We start from the raw sequence: 14,477 nt of genomic DNA on the forward strand, positions 1-14,477 counted from the left end.
AGATGTAGATATAGATGAACAAGAAATTATAGATTTTGGAAAATCCGATTACGAAATAATTAATGTTCGAAGACTAAAGAAAAGAATTATAATCGATGGCGAAGTACAATACAAAAAGACTAAATCTTGCGTAATTACGTTTAGAAGTACTACATTACCTAAATATATAACATTATACCATAATTTTTTAGAAGTCTCGCAATACGTCTATCCTGTTATACAATGCTTTAATTGCCTACGTTTCGGACATACGGCACATTTATGTAAAAGTAGTAGGAGATGCAGAAATTGTGGTGAGGATCATGAATATGTAAACTGCCCTAATGAAACAAAATGTATATTTTGTGGAGAAGGGCATACGGCGATGGAAAGAACCTGCCCTGAATACGAACATCAAAAATTGATTAAAGAAGCTATGGCAGTATATAAATATACCTTTTATGAAGCGAACCTCATGCTTCGAAAACGAAAAAATTTCAATATAGGTACGAGTGCATTTCCGAGTCTTCCGAAATACGAGGAGGAAAAAAACATCAAAACACTCCCGGTAACAGTTAACAGAATATCATATGCGGACAAAACAAAAGCATCAAAAAACATTCAGATGAGAGTATAAATTTCAACAATAGCAAGAAAGCATGGAATACCATAAAAAAAATTCAAAGGTAGTAAAGATGGACATACCTGCAATAACCAACCCGAGGGGTTGAAACCGTGGAAAAATTAATGATCAAACTAACAGAAAATAAATCACCCCTGATATCTTTTAACCTAGAGAACAACCTTTCCCCTATGATCACCCCATTGGAAATTCGTAAACTTATACCGGAAAAAGACTCTGCTCCTGGAATGAATTCGCTGACATATCCAATGTACAGAAATCTACCTATAATGGCTTGGGAAAAATTAGCGGAAATATTCAACAAGCTACTTATAAATCCACAAACTATAAATACCTCAATGAAATTTTTGATACTCCCTTTCGGCAAACCAGGTAAAGACGTCAACAATGTAGACAATTTACGACCCATCTCGTTGGCACCCTGCTCAGTGAAAATATTGGAGTCAATAGTAAAACACAGGATAGAAAAAATAACAGAGGAAAATATAGAAAAAAATAATCCCTACAGTTTCGGTTTTAGACGAGGAAAATCTATTTACGACAATCTCTTGGTGGCATGCTCCAGCATCTATGAATCCTTTATACGGAGAAAATTCACTATCATTATTTTGCTAGATATAAAAGCAGCTTATGATAATGTGAACCTACATATTCTTAAGGATGATTTATATGATATCGGCATACCAGTAGACATCGCAAATCTGATTATAGCTTTAATGAATTATCGGGAATTATATTTTCATGATAAAGATGCAGACAGCATAAAGGGACCCTGGATAGCGCATGAAGGATTAATACAGGGATCATTACTTAGCCCTACATTATTTAATGTATATCTCTTGAAAGTTGGGGTGTGCGCAGCGGGAAATGTTAAGATTTTTCAGTATGCTGATGATCTGTTTTTAGAATGTACAGGATGGGACATAGGAGAGATATGGGAAAATCTAGATAAAACCTTAAAAAATCTAGGAGAATGGCTGGGAAAGAGAAACCTCAAAATGTGTGCAGAAAAATATGCTGCAATGTTATTTGCACGTAGACCCATACCTGAACAAATACCAAAGTTCTCCATCGAAGAAACAGAAATCCCCTGGAAACAAGAGATAAAATATCTAGGAGTAACATTAGATCAAAAACTCAATTGGACAAAACAAATAGATGAGGTCTGCGGTAAAGCAATGAAGAACTGTAACATACTGAGAACATTATGTGGAACCTGGTGGGGTGCCCAACCTGGAGTACTGTTGGGGATATATAAATCGCTGATCCGACCACAGTTGGATTTTGGGGCTCTATTGTATGGAACATGCTCTGTGACCTCTCTGAGGAAGTTAGACAGGGTACAATATCATGCACTAAGAATAAGCTTGGGACTTATGCGATCTACGCCAATAAACATTATCCTTTCAGAAAGTGGAGAAATGAAACTGGAAAAAAAAGAATATTACTATCGTCAAAATATATACTAAAAAGAATGAGATGCAGAAATGACCCAATACTGCAAAACATTGAAGAATTAACACTTTTCAAAGGTTTTTGGAACAATAATAGAAAACCACCCTTTGTAGAAGCGTATGAAAGAGTAAAGCCCAGAATTAAACTCATGGAGAGATCACAAAAGCTTCCAGTCTACAACTTAAATATTGATATGCACATCAGGGACCATGATATAGTGGTAGCTCCAATAGAAAAAAATAGCATCGACGCACCTTTGAAGTTCCAATCCTTTTGCGAGAGGCATATTAAATCCCCATATCAGGCTATTTATACCGATGCATCAAAACAGGACAATCCTCGGACCGTTGGAGCTGGAATATACTCTGAAAATATATCGGCATCTCTCAGATTACCAGATCATTGGGCTATATACACAGCAGAAATGTTCGCAATTGGATATGCCTTAGAGTGGTCCCTGAAGAACAACCCTAGAACAAATATCATCATTTTCACGGATTCACGAAGCGCAATTATGACACTTGAAAACTGGAAAATAAAAACTGACATACATGCTATAGAAATTAGGGTTAAAACACTGCTAATAAGAGCAGAGGAGATGGGAATTAATGTTAAGTGTGTGTGGATCCCCAGCCATTCTGGCATAGCTGGGAACGAGGAGGTAGATAGGCTGGCTAACAGAGGGAGAGAAAAAGAGGTAACAAAATACGAGGGTAGCTACCAGGATGTTTACAACATGATTAGACAAGAAGTCAAGAATGGAAGGAAATGGGCAGAAGTAAGGGAAAAACCAAAACCTACGTCAATATGGTGGGAGTTAAGGATAACATTACGGGAAACAAGTTAATAGGAACAAATATTTCAAGAAAAACATTAACAACAATGATTAGATTGAGATCTGGACATGTGCTATCACCCCAACACCTATACAAAATAAAAATCAAAGATGAGGAAAAATGCCATTGTGGCGAACGCGGTGATATTGACACATATTTTTCGAATGCTCATTGAATCAGGAAAATTGTTCACTATTTTATACAAGATTAGAAGCATTCTCCTGTCAACACCCAATTAATCTGAATGAGGTCATTTTCAGCTCCTCTCCTGATTTTGCAAAACTCATATCTGAGTTCCTCAGGGCCTCAAACATCAAGCTGTAATTTCGATTTGACTCCTGTTAAAAGACCTAATAACATATCATGTTTGTTTGACAGTAACAAGTTGTTGTTTTCCTATGTCAGTGATGTCAACCTGTTCCTGTGTAAACACCGAACCCGAGACCGAACGTTTTGACACATGATACTGGGTGCATGTCCAATGGACGAGCCCAAGGTTTCCCAACGTGACAGCTTGGGAAACAAGGAAGAAGAAGAAGAAGAAGAACTAATAATGTCTTCCGTGAATGTTATAGAATGATATGTAAAATAGTCATAAGCACAGTCGATCTATGAATGGAATTAGCAATGTGCTAATATTGTTAAACTTTCAGATCTAAGGAATGGCAAGAAATACTAGGAATGGAATTCACGGGTGAATCTCTATATTCATTCAAGATCTGCAATAAGCATTTTTCACCAGATTCATATATGGATCTAAACAGATTTAAGCTTCACAGATCCGCAGTTCCTATTCCTCGGCAAACCTCTGCAAGAACTATTAAGACACATGAAGTAAATATGGAATTTCATCTGTAGAATCTGAAAAAGGTATTTGAAAATTGCGATTTTGTGCATACGCCCTTCTGGCACGAAACCCTTCATATGATAACACATAACATCTCAACTCATTTTGCAAAAGTTTTGTTTTTTGTAGTTGTTGAAAAATAGTTATAAATTGTTTCAGAAATTATGACTAAAGTGACTGAGGCAGCTTTGGATGATCCAAGCCCTAGCTCAAAAATCCCACATTTGGCCACACCGAATATCAAGGACGAAAATATTCAGAAATTTTGATGAACTTTCAATAATGGACAGTAGGTACACCAAGAAAAAAGCAATTAATGAAAATCATTCATAGAAGGGAGAATAATATGAGGAAAATTAAAACCTTATGTAGGGAAAATCCCAAGATTTAAAAGCTCTCACAAATGTATGTGAAACTAGTGTGGTATGTAAAATTATGAAATTAATGAAATTAGAAAAGGGAAAAGGCAGTGAAAAGAAAAATAAATATAATTCAACATTGAAAAATTTCAAATTCATTAATTTCAAATTTTTTTTTCTCCAAGTTCCATTTATTTTGTATTTCATTTGTAAAATAAAATTTAGCTATTGTATATACATAAACCTATACTATACATACATATACATACATACCTATACCTATATTTGTTAATTATTGAATTGTTTCTTACTTAAATTGTGCTGGGACTTTTTTGGAGTTGAAATATAGCTATGAATCTTACTGATGTAGTTTTACATTTCCTATTTCCTCAGTGAATAAATGAGAAACTTTGCATTTTTGAAATCTGAAAATATTCCTTGATGAAAATTTGTCAATAAAGGCAATATTTATCAGATAGGACATTTTCCGTTCGTCAAAAATGCAAAATTTCTCATAAAACAATGTTGGCTCTTCGAACTGAATAAAATCGGCAATGCGCCAGTTCAAATTTCCCGCGCTTTTGCGAGAAACTGCATGCAGCGCCTCTACAAATGCTTTCCGAAAAAATTAGGGAGATGGAGAACTAGGATGTGACTTCATTTTAGCAGGTAGTTGACCATCTCGTTTGTCTCTGGTCAAAATCAATTCAGTATATTTCTCAAGAATATTCGACTATTCGAGATGGATAATGAAAAAAGAAAGTGCAAATTTACGGAAGATCTTCCAAAAGAATTTCCATTCCTTATAAAACAAAACTTGATTCTGAAGTCCAATGTAAGAAGTGTTTGGGTCAATTAAGCACTGCATTTGGAGATAGAAGGGATATTGTAAGCTATGTTTCAAGTTACAAACGTAAAAAAAATGGTTAATGCAGCAGCGTTTTTCTCTCTGATCAAATATTTCAGACATTCAAATTTTGTTGGTTTATGAGTACCATGGTCTCTTGAAATCTCATAAAAGCAAAGAGTTTCATTTTTGCTTTTTTGAATAAGAGAAGCCCGATGATATGGCTTTATTTTTCAATCGTAGACGTTAAAAAAATAATGTGTTCCTGCGACACATTTCGGACGTTCCGAGAATTGTTCTAGAACCTAGAACTGCGCAAAACTGTTGCGCCCTAGTATCGAATACTCTGCGCAGTTCTAGAACCATTCTCGGACTGTCCGAAATTCGAACCCGAATACAGCTATTCTATTGATGAATAAATTGGTAATGGTAATACCATTGTATGAAGATAATTCTGGTGCAGTTGCCATTGCTAAATACGGCAACTCCACAAAAAACTCTAAACATACTGAAGTGTAGTATCATTTAATTAATGAGAATTATGAGAAGGGTGTGATTGATATTGTAAAGATGAAGTCTAAATTTAATTTAGCAGACATGTTGAATAAAAGTTTATATAAGAATTCCCAATTAGTATGAACCCAAAAATAAGAATAAGTTTTTAAAAAACAGAGTGGAGTTAGGATTGGTTTAATTTTCTTGAAATGTGTTTTAGAATTTCATGTAAAGGATCTATATTATAGATTTAAGGAGGCGTGTTGTAAGTGTCCGGATATGTATCTCATAAATACTATAATATTGACCTTATCAAAGTGTTTCGTGGCGCCACCAGTCATACTATATTCCAGTTTGGCAACTCTGTGTTTAAGTCATTTTGAGTGACACATGTGATGATATTGACATATTTATAGGAAAAATCAGTCAGCCAGCCAGTTTTTGTAAAACGTTCTTCGAATAGAGATTGCAGATTTGATATGAATCTATAATTCAGTTAAGAGCAATTATGACCTATTTTCGAATAAGGAAAATGTTGACTGGAAATCGCATAACTGAAAAAAAATTGAAGAGAAATTCGAGGTTTTTTGATACCCTCTCAAAATTTGGAAATCGTCCGCAACTAAGCTTTTGCGTGCCTATTTTTATATGAAATTTTTTAAATAAAATTATTCAGAAAATATACTTAAAGTTTTGGACCTATCAAATTGTTCAACACCCCGTATATGGTCAACACTGTGTTTTGTACAATTAATTCAAGACAAAAAATCTTACTCCGAAGCAAATTAAGGTTATTTTCGTGACAAAAATTCTACTCTTTATTTACTAACAATATTCGAAATCACAATTATACTTTTTTCAGAGTGTTCATCAGAAATTTCAATTGATATCTATTTCAGGATCATAAGATAATTTCATTCGAAGCTTTGAGTATTCGATTAATACACTCAATGTTCAGAAGTACATATACTAAACTAAAGCTGTCTTTCTATATAGAATTTTTGTGTTCAAAGTTTCTCCGAAGAGAATGAGAACTATCGTATATTCCAACGGATTAAAAAACAATCATATAACCTTGAATATTGAATCACTTCATATAAGACATCAAGCAATTAAAACAGAATTATTCTTCACCTCTAACAAGAACAATCAAATAAGGCAACATCAAGATATCATCAGATCGATCGTTACCGGACCGTTTTGAACAGGGGGGGCCATAAAGTGTCATAAAACATAAAAGTTGAAAGTTTATTGCTTCTATTGTCGAGAAGGCCGTAATCACCATTCCAAATATTCTGTTACAAGAATAACGTGCCTGGCAAGTCTTGCTTTTTTGAACGAAACAATATCTTTGAGTATTCTCAATGATAATATGTATCGAAATTCTCCAGAAAAATTTTTCTTCGGAATACAAAAAATGAAGAATTATGAGAAAGAAAATTTTTGAATGATCTTCCTTACAAAATACTTATTGCAGAAAAATCACGTGGTGAATAAGAATATCGTTAATGGAGATGAGGGGTTGAAAAAAATATGCGAAAAACAACTACATAGTGCTTCACATTATGTACAGAGTTAAATCGTCAACACTTTCTAATAGTGTTTTGGAAGGGTGGCAATTTCGAAAAAATATTATATGATGTACCCTTAGTTATGTATTTTCATCGAAAAAGCGAGTCTGCCATTTATTCCCAGACGTACTTAAGAAGACTCTCGTTTTCTACAATTTGTCTTCTTTCCTTCGAATAATATGAATTTCTCAAGAAAATACAACAGAAATAAACCAGAATAGTCTGATTCAGAGTAGTTCGGAAATATTCAGGTAAAATACATGTCATCAACTCTGTTGTTATGAAAGGCCTATTTTATGCAAATATTCTTCTAAAATTGTGCTTCGCCGGCCTTATTTGAGCCATATATAAATCAATAAAAATTTCCGTTGTTCAATATAATTGAATTCTTGGAAATTATACCTACACCTATAAACCAGGAATTACACAGTTGTACTCCTTACCCTCTCAAAATTTCAGGTAATGATGATGAAAAAAGGGGGGTGTATTTAAATAAAAGGAGGATTCGATAAATACGAGTTTCATTTTGAACCCTACCGTTGAGTATTGTGTGTCTTGTGAAAAATTATCAAGAAATCTTCAGTATATCTATTTATTTGTGTTCTGTGATATCTATCGATAATAAGGTGAGTGAACATCAACATTAATTGTTTAAAACTTAAAAGCTCACTTCCTCTCAACCTCATGTAAGTGTACGTTTATGGGAATCAGGACGGTGAAAAAAATCAGCAAATCTTAGCTAATTCCAACGTTTCGCAACATATATTGTCGCTTCTTCAGGGCTAAAATATGTACCATCTATTTTTTGAAAGCATAATTTGACTTTGGTAAGTGTGTCTCAGTGCGTATCGTGACTCTGCAATTGTCTGTTTTATTATATTCATGTTGATTTGTTTTTTTTTCTGTGTGTGTTGTCGTTTTTCGTTTCTATTCACGATGATCTGTATTTTTTTCACCTTCCTAATTCCCATTAACGTACACTTAGATTAATTGTTTAACATGCTACACTTAATTGTTTAAATTGGTCCGGAAATCCGGAAGAGTTGCCTACAAACTTTTTCACTAGTTCCGTACAATTAGTATAATTTTTCTCATTTCAAAAAACGAATGTGGAAATATGACTAGCTTGCGTGTTTATCCTGGATTTAGAAATTGGATTCTGCGAATTTAATTGTTTTTTTAGGGAAAATGTCTACAGTAATGTGCACATATGTTGGATGTTCTAAGAAAATATCCACCGAGAAATCCATCACATATTTCAGATTTCCAGTGAAAGATGAAGAACGTTGTCGAAAGTGGATTCAGCATTCTGGAAATACCGAGCTTTTAGGTAGGTAATCGTTTTATTCATAAACATTGTTTTCACCCCGGGTAATTACTGACGTGATAAACTTTTTGATTAATCTACTGCTGTCATATCGAATCAAAAACTAATATTCATCATATTTTCAGATATGGATGAAAAACAATTGATATACAGAAAAATTTGCGAAGGGCATTTCGAACAGAATGCCTTCACTAACCATCTCCGTCAAAGATTGGTGAAGACAGCTGTCGCTATACACTGAGGAGTTCCAGGATTTTTCGGTAAGTTTGCGATTGATATGTTTGGTGTCAGGCAAGGATTATTTTTAGTGAGGCATTTCGTGTGAATTAGTTATTTAATCAACTAGGCTATTAATGAAAGCGATTAATGATTGAGATATTTTAATTTTAATGTTCGAGATTATTCATCGCTCAATTAATGATCGAGTTGATTACAAGATTTTTCCGTCGACCACATTTTGAATTGAATGTGAATTCCTGATTGCAAAAATTTTCTATCGATACCTATCATAGAAATCATTTTATATATTATTACTCTAGAATGCAAATCCAGTAGTAAAAAATTCGGCGAAAAATTGACAGTGGTCGTTAATACGAATGCGCATAATTAGTTTATGCAAGAAGGGTGTGATTGATATTGTAAAGATGAAGTCTAAATTTAATTTAGCAGACATGTTGAATAAAAGTTTAGATAAGAATGAGCATAAGTAAAACTATTATCAGGTATTTGGATTATCCATTTCACCACTCCCTATTCATATGAACCCAAAAATAAGAATAAGTTTTTAAAAAACAGAGTGGAGTTAGGATTGGTTTAATTTTCTTGAAATGTATTTTAAAATTTCATGCAAAGGATCAATATTATAGATTTAAGGAGGCGTGTTGTAAGTGTCCGGATATGTATCTCATAAATACTATAATATTGACCTTATCAAAGTGTTTCGTGGCGCCACCAGTCATACTATATTCCAGTTTGGCAACTCTGTGTTTAAGTCATTTTGAGTGACACATGTGATGATATTGACATATTTATAGGAAAAATCAGTCAGCCAGCCAGTTTTTGTAAAACGTTCTTCGAATAGAGATTGCAGATTTGATATGAATCTATAATTCAGTTATGAGCAATTATGACCTATTTTCGAATAAGGAGAATGTTGACTGGAAATCGCATAACTGAAAAACAATTGAAGAGAAATTCAAGGTTTTTTGATACCCTCTCAAAATTTGGAAATCGTCCGCAACTAAGCTTTTGCGTGCCTATTTTTATATGAAAATTTTTAACTAAAATTATTCAGGAAATATACCCCTAAAAGTTTTGGACCTATCAAATTGTTCAACACCCCGTATATGTTCATCACTGTGTTTTGTACAATTAATTCAAGACAAAAAATCTTACTCCGAAGCAAATTAAGGTTATTTTCGTGACAAAAATTCTTCTCTTTATTTCGAAATCACAATTATACTTTTTTCAGAGTGTTCATCAGAAATTTCAATTGATATCTATTTCAAGATCATAAGATAATTTCATTAGAAGCTTTGAGTATTCGATTAATACACTCAATGTTCAGAAGTACATATACTAAACTAAAGCTGTCTTTCTATATAGAATTTTTGTGTTCAAAGTTTCTCCGAAGAGAATGAGAACAATCGTAAATTCCAAAGGATTAAAAAACAATCATATAACCTTTAATATTGAATCACTTCATATAAGACATCAAGCAATTAAAACAGAATTATTCTTCACCTCTAACAAGAACAAACAAATAAGGCAAAATCAAGATATTCCAATCTGCTCGATCGTTACCGGACCGTCTTGAACAGGGGGGGCCATAAAGTGTCATAAAACATAAAAGTTGAAAGTTTATTGCTTCTATTGTCGAGAAGGCCCTTATCACCATTCCAAATATTCTGTTACAAGAATAACGTCCCTGGCAACTCCTGCTTTTTTAAACGAAATAATATCTTTAAGTATTCTCAATGATAATATGTATCGAAATTTTCCTGAAAAAATTTTCTTCAGAATTAAAAAAATAAAGAATTATGAGAAAGAGAATTTTTGAAATATCTTCCTTACGAAAAATCACGTGGTGAATAAGAATATCGTTAATGGAGATGAGGGGTTGAAAAAAATATGCGAAAAACAACTACATAGTGCTTCACATTATGTACAGAGTTAAATCGTCATCACTTTCTAATAGTGTTTTGGAAGGCTGGCGATTTCGAAAAAATATTATATGATGTACCCTTAGTTATTTTCATCGAGGAAGCGAGTCTCAAAGTTTCTGTCATTTATTCACAGAAGTACTTTAAGAAGACTCTCGTCTTTTACAATTTGTTTCTTTCCTTCGAATAATATGAATTTCTCAAGAAAATACAACAGAAATAACCCAGAATAGTCTGGTTCAGAGTAGTTCGGAAATATTCAGGTAAAATACATGTCATCAACTCTGTTGTTATGAAAGGCCTATTTTATGCAAATATTCTTCTAAAATTGTGTTTCGCCGGCCTTATTTGAGCCATGTATAAAGCAATAAAAATTTCCGTTGTTCAATATAATTGAATTCTTGGAAATTATACCTACACCTATAAACCAGGAATTAGACAGTTGTACTCCTTACCCCCTCAAAATTTCAGGTAATGATGATGAAAAAAGAGGGGTGTATTTAAATAAAAGGAGAATTCGATAAAATATGAGTTTCATTTTGAACCCTATCGTTGAATAGTGTGTGTCTTGTGAAAAATTATCAAGAAATCTTCTGTATATCTATCATTTGTGTTCTGTGATATCTATCGAAAATAAGGTGAGTGAACATCAACATTAATTGTTTAAAACTTAAAAGCTCACTTCCTCTCAACCTCATGTAAGTGAACGTTTATGGGAATTAGGAAGGTGAAAAAAATCAGCAAATCTTAGCTAATTCCAACGTTTCGCAACATATATTGTCGCTTCTTCAGGGCTAAAAGATGTACCATCTATTTTTTGAAATCATCTATTTTTTGAAAGCATAATTTGACTTTGGTAAGTGTGTCTCAGTGCGTATCGTGACTCTGCAATTGTCTGTTTTATTATATTCATGTTGATTTGTGTTTTTTTCTGTGTGTGTTGTCGTTTTTCGTTTTTATTCACGATGATCTGTATTTTTTTCACCTTCCTAATTCTTTTTTTTTAGGGAAAATGTCTACAGTAATGTGCACATATGTTGGATGTTCTAAGAAAATATCCACCGAGAAATCCATCACATATTTCAGATTTCCAGTGAAAGATGAACAACGTTGTCGAAAGTGGATTCTGCATTCTGGAAATACCGAGCTTTTAGGTAGGTAATCGTTTCATTCATAAACATTGTTTTCACTCCGGGTAATTACTGACGTGATAAACTTTTTGATTGATTTACTGCTGTCATATCGAATCAAAAACCAATATTCATCATATTTTCAGATATTGATGAAAAACAATTGATATACAGAACAGAATGCCTTCACTAACCATCTCCGTCAAAGATTGGTGAAGACAGCTGTCGCTATACACTGAAGAGTTCCAGGATTTTTCGGTAAGTTTGCGATTGATATGTTTGGTGTCAGGCAAGGATTATTTTTAGTGAGGCATTTCGTGTGAATTAGTTATTTAATCAACTAGGCTATTAATGAAAGCGATTAATGATTGAGATATTTTAATTTTAATGTTCGAGATTATTCATCGCTCAATTAATGATCGAGTTGATTACAAGATTTTTCCGTCGACCACATTTTGAATTGAATGTGAATTCCTGATTGCAAAAATTTTCTATCGATACCTATCATAGAAATCATTTTATATATTATTACTCTAGAATGCTAATCCAGTAGTAAAAAATTCGGCGAAAAATTGACAGTGGTCGTTAATACGAATGCGCATAATTAGTTTATTTTCTAGTAGAACGTTGCCGAATTTCTGAATATTCTGTCGATCGCATCCTATGCAGAGGGACCGGTGTTAACTTAGCAGCCACTTCAGATCTAGCGGCCGTTTGACCAGTGGCGTCGGGTACTTTTTTTTTCGCGTACTGTGCATACTGAAATCGTTATTAGGTCTCGGAAATGAATGAATTCTTTCAAACTCAGAGTGCTCATTCATTAGAATATCATAAATACTATTTCAAAGATTTTGTATTCCTAGAATGTTGAAGTGTGAGTTCCAGCCGTGAAATGGATATTCGAAATATAATCGAAAATAGGTCTAAAAAATGAATAAATGGTTTGAAATTCAGTGTACGTAATAAAAAAACACTATTGAACGATATTCCGACAGCTTTTTGATTTGCAAGACTTGGAAGGGTGACTTTCAACCCCTCATCTCAGAGTCCACAAAATATTTCGAAAATCGGTCTAAAAAATGGATCAAGGGTTTGAAATTCGGTTTGCATATTTATAAGGCACTATATAACGATATTCCAAGAGGTTTTTTTTATTTGCAGGACTTGGAAGGGTGAATTTCACCCCCTATTCTCAGAGTCCGCATAATAAATCGAAAATAGGTCTAAAAAATGAATAAAGGCGTTGGAATTCGGTAGAATATGTATTTATAAACCCTCAAGAAACGATATTCCAATAGCTTTTTCATTTGCAGGACTTGGAAAGGTGAATTTCACCCCCCCTTCTCAGAGTCCACAAAATATTTTCGATTTATTCTGTGGACTAGGAATATCGTTCTTTGAAGGTTTATAAATACATACACGTAATTTCCCATTTTCGATGTTTTTTTTATTATGAGTAATAGGGGTGAAACCCATACAGCACATGACGTCCAATGGACGTCCATTTTATATCCAAATGAAGTACAAACGTCCACGGACCTTATATGGAAGTCCAATGGATGTACATTTCTGGACATTTACTGTACGTTCATGAATGGACGTTTTATGGATGTCCATTGTTCTTTAAATAAGGGATGTTGTACAAACATCCATATACGTCCCTTATTGGACATCCTGTGGATATACAAATCTGGATCTTAATTGTACTATCAGAAATCGTACGTTAGTGTACGTCCATTCAACGTACATTTTTGGATCAACGTGAATTATCCAGGAATCTTTTGGATGTTCGGATCTGGATATAAATATATACTGTTTTGGTATGAGTTTTCCCAAAATAATATTGTTTCGTTTAGTTTGTTCAATGAGTATTGGAACCTAGAAGAAATTTTTGTTAATTCATAAGAAATTCATTCATCATAGATGCTGCGTTAGGATGGCATGGAAAAAAAAAGATATGGAACGTTGTCAGTCGGGAATTTTAGAAAAGTCAGTCGAAATAGTTTTGAGAAAAGTCACTTATTTAATTGAATGAATTGTTTTCTGTTTCATAAGTTACGATTTCGATGATTGTTATAACAAATTAATTTATAAAATAAATTCTTCCGTTTATTACACCTTTATTTATTTTGTACATAAACTTGTTATTCAAATCAACGGAATCGCAACTTATCGAAAACATTTAATTCTCAACTGACTTTTCTAAAATTCCCGACTGACAACTTTCTATATCTTTTTATGTTTCCATGCCATCCTAACACAGCATCTATGATGAATGAATTTCTTATGAATTAACAAAAATTTCTTCTAGGTTCTAATACTCATTGAACAAACTAAACTAAACAATATTCCTTCGGGAAAACTCAAACCATAACAAAATCCCCAAAATTTAAATATTTATTCCCTAAATTGAAAATTTTGGAAATAAGCATTTTTAATTTAACAACTTTTCTGTACGACAACTGGATGTGTCATTTTCGTGTATCCATAATTATTCATTTCTCAACATTTTATGGGGAAGTCCATTGTACTTTAAATAAGGGATGTTGGAAATAACAGGAAGGTATATGCAAAGATATACCCTTGTATTGCTGCCATGTCGGTCTCGGCTCTCATTGAGAGTAGGTACTTAGGTACTGAGTGTGACAAACCCAGATGTTCCGCCCTCTCATAATTATTCCTTTTTTTACTCTGGAAATTTCGTCCCGAAGACCGAAACATTCATTTTTTGAGTTGCATTTGAGTGACACACAGTGAAATATAAAATCAGAACAGAATATCTAAGAGAAACTCATTAATCTGTAATCAGTGGATTTTGAAGTGGAC

At 33.4% G+C, this 14,477-nt stretch overlaps 1 protein-coding gene across 1 annotated transcript; it reads left to right on the forward strand.

Moving 5' to 3' along the window:
* Positions 1-8,220: 8,220 nt before the first annotated feature.
* On the forward strand, positions 8,221-8,600 carry LOC123322876 (THAP domain-containing protein 1-like). Its single transcript, XM_044910939.1, has 2 exons — positions 8,221-8,362; positions 8,485-8,600. Exons 1-2 carry the CDS (start codon positions 8,221-8,223, stop codon positions 8,598-8,600), a joined length of 258 nt encoding a protein of 85 aa, XP_044766874.1.
* Positions 8,601-14,477: the final 5,877 nt, after the last annotated feature.

This window comes from Coccinella septempunctata, chromosome 1, assembly GCF_907165205.1.
Source record: "Coccinella septempunctata chromosome 1, icCocSept1.1, whole genome shotgun sequence".
Lineage (NCBI taxonomy): Eukaryota > Metazoa > Arthropoda > Insecta > Coleoptera > Coccinellidae > Coccinella > Coccinella septempunctata.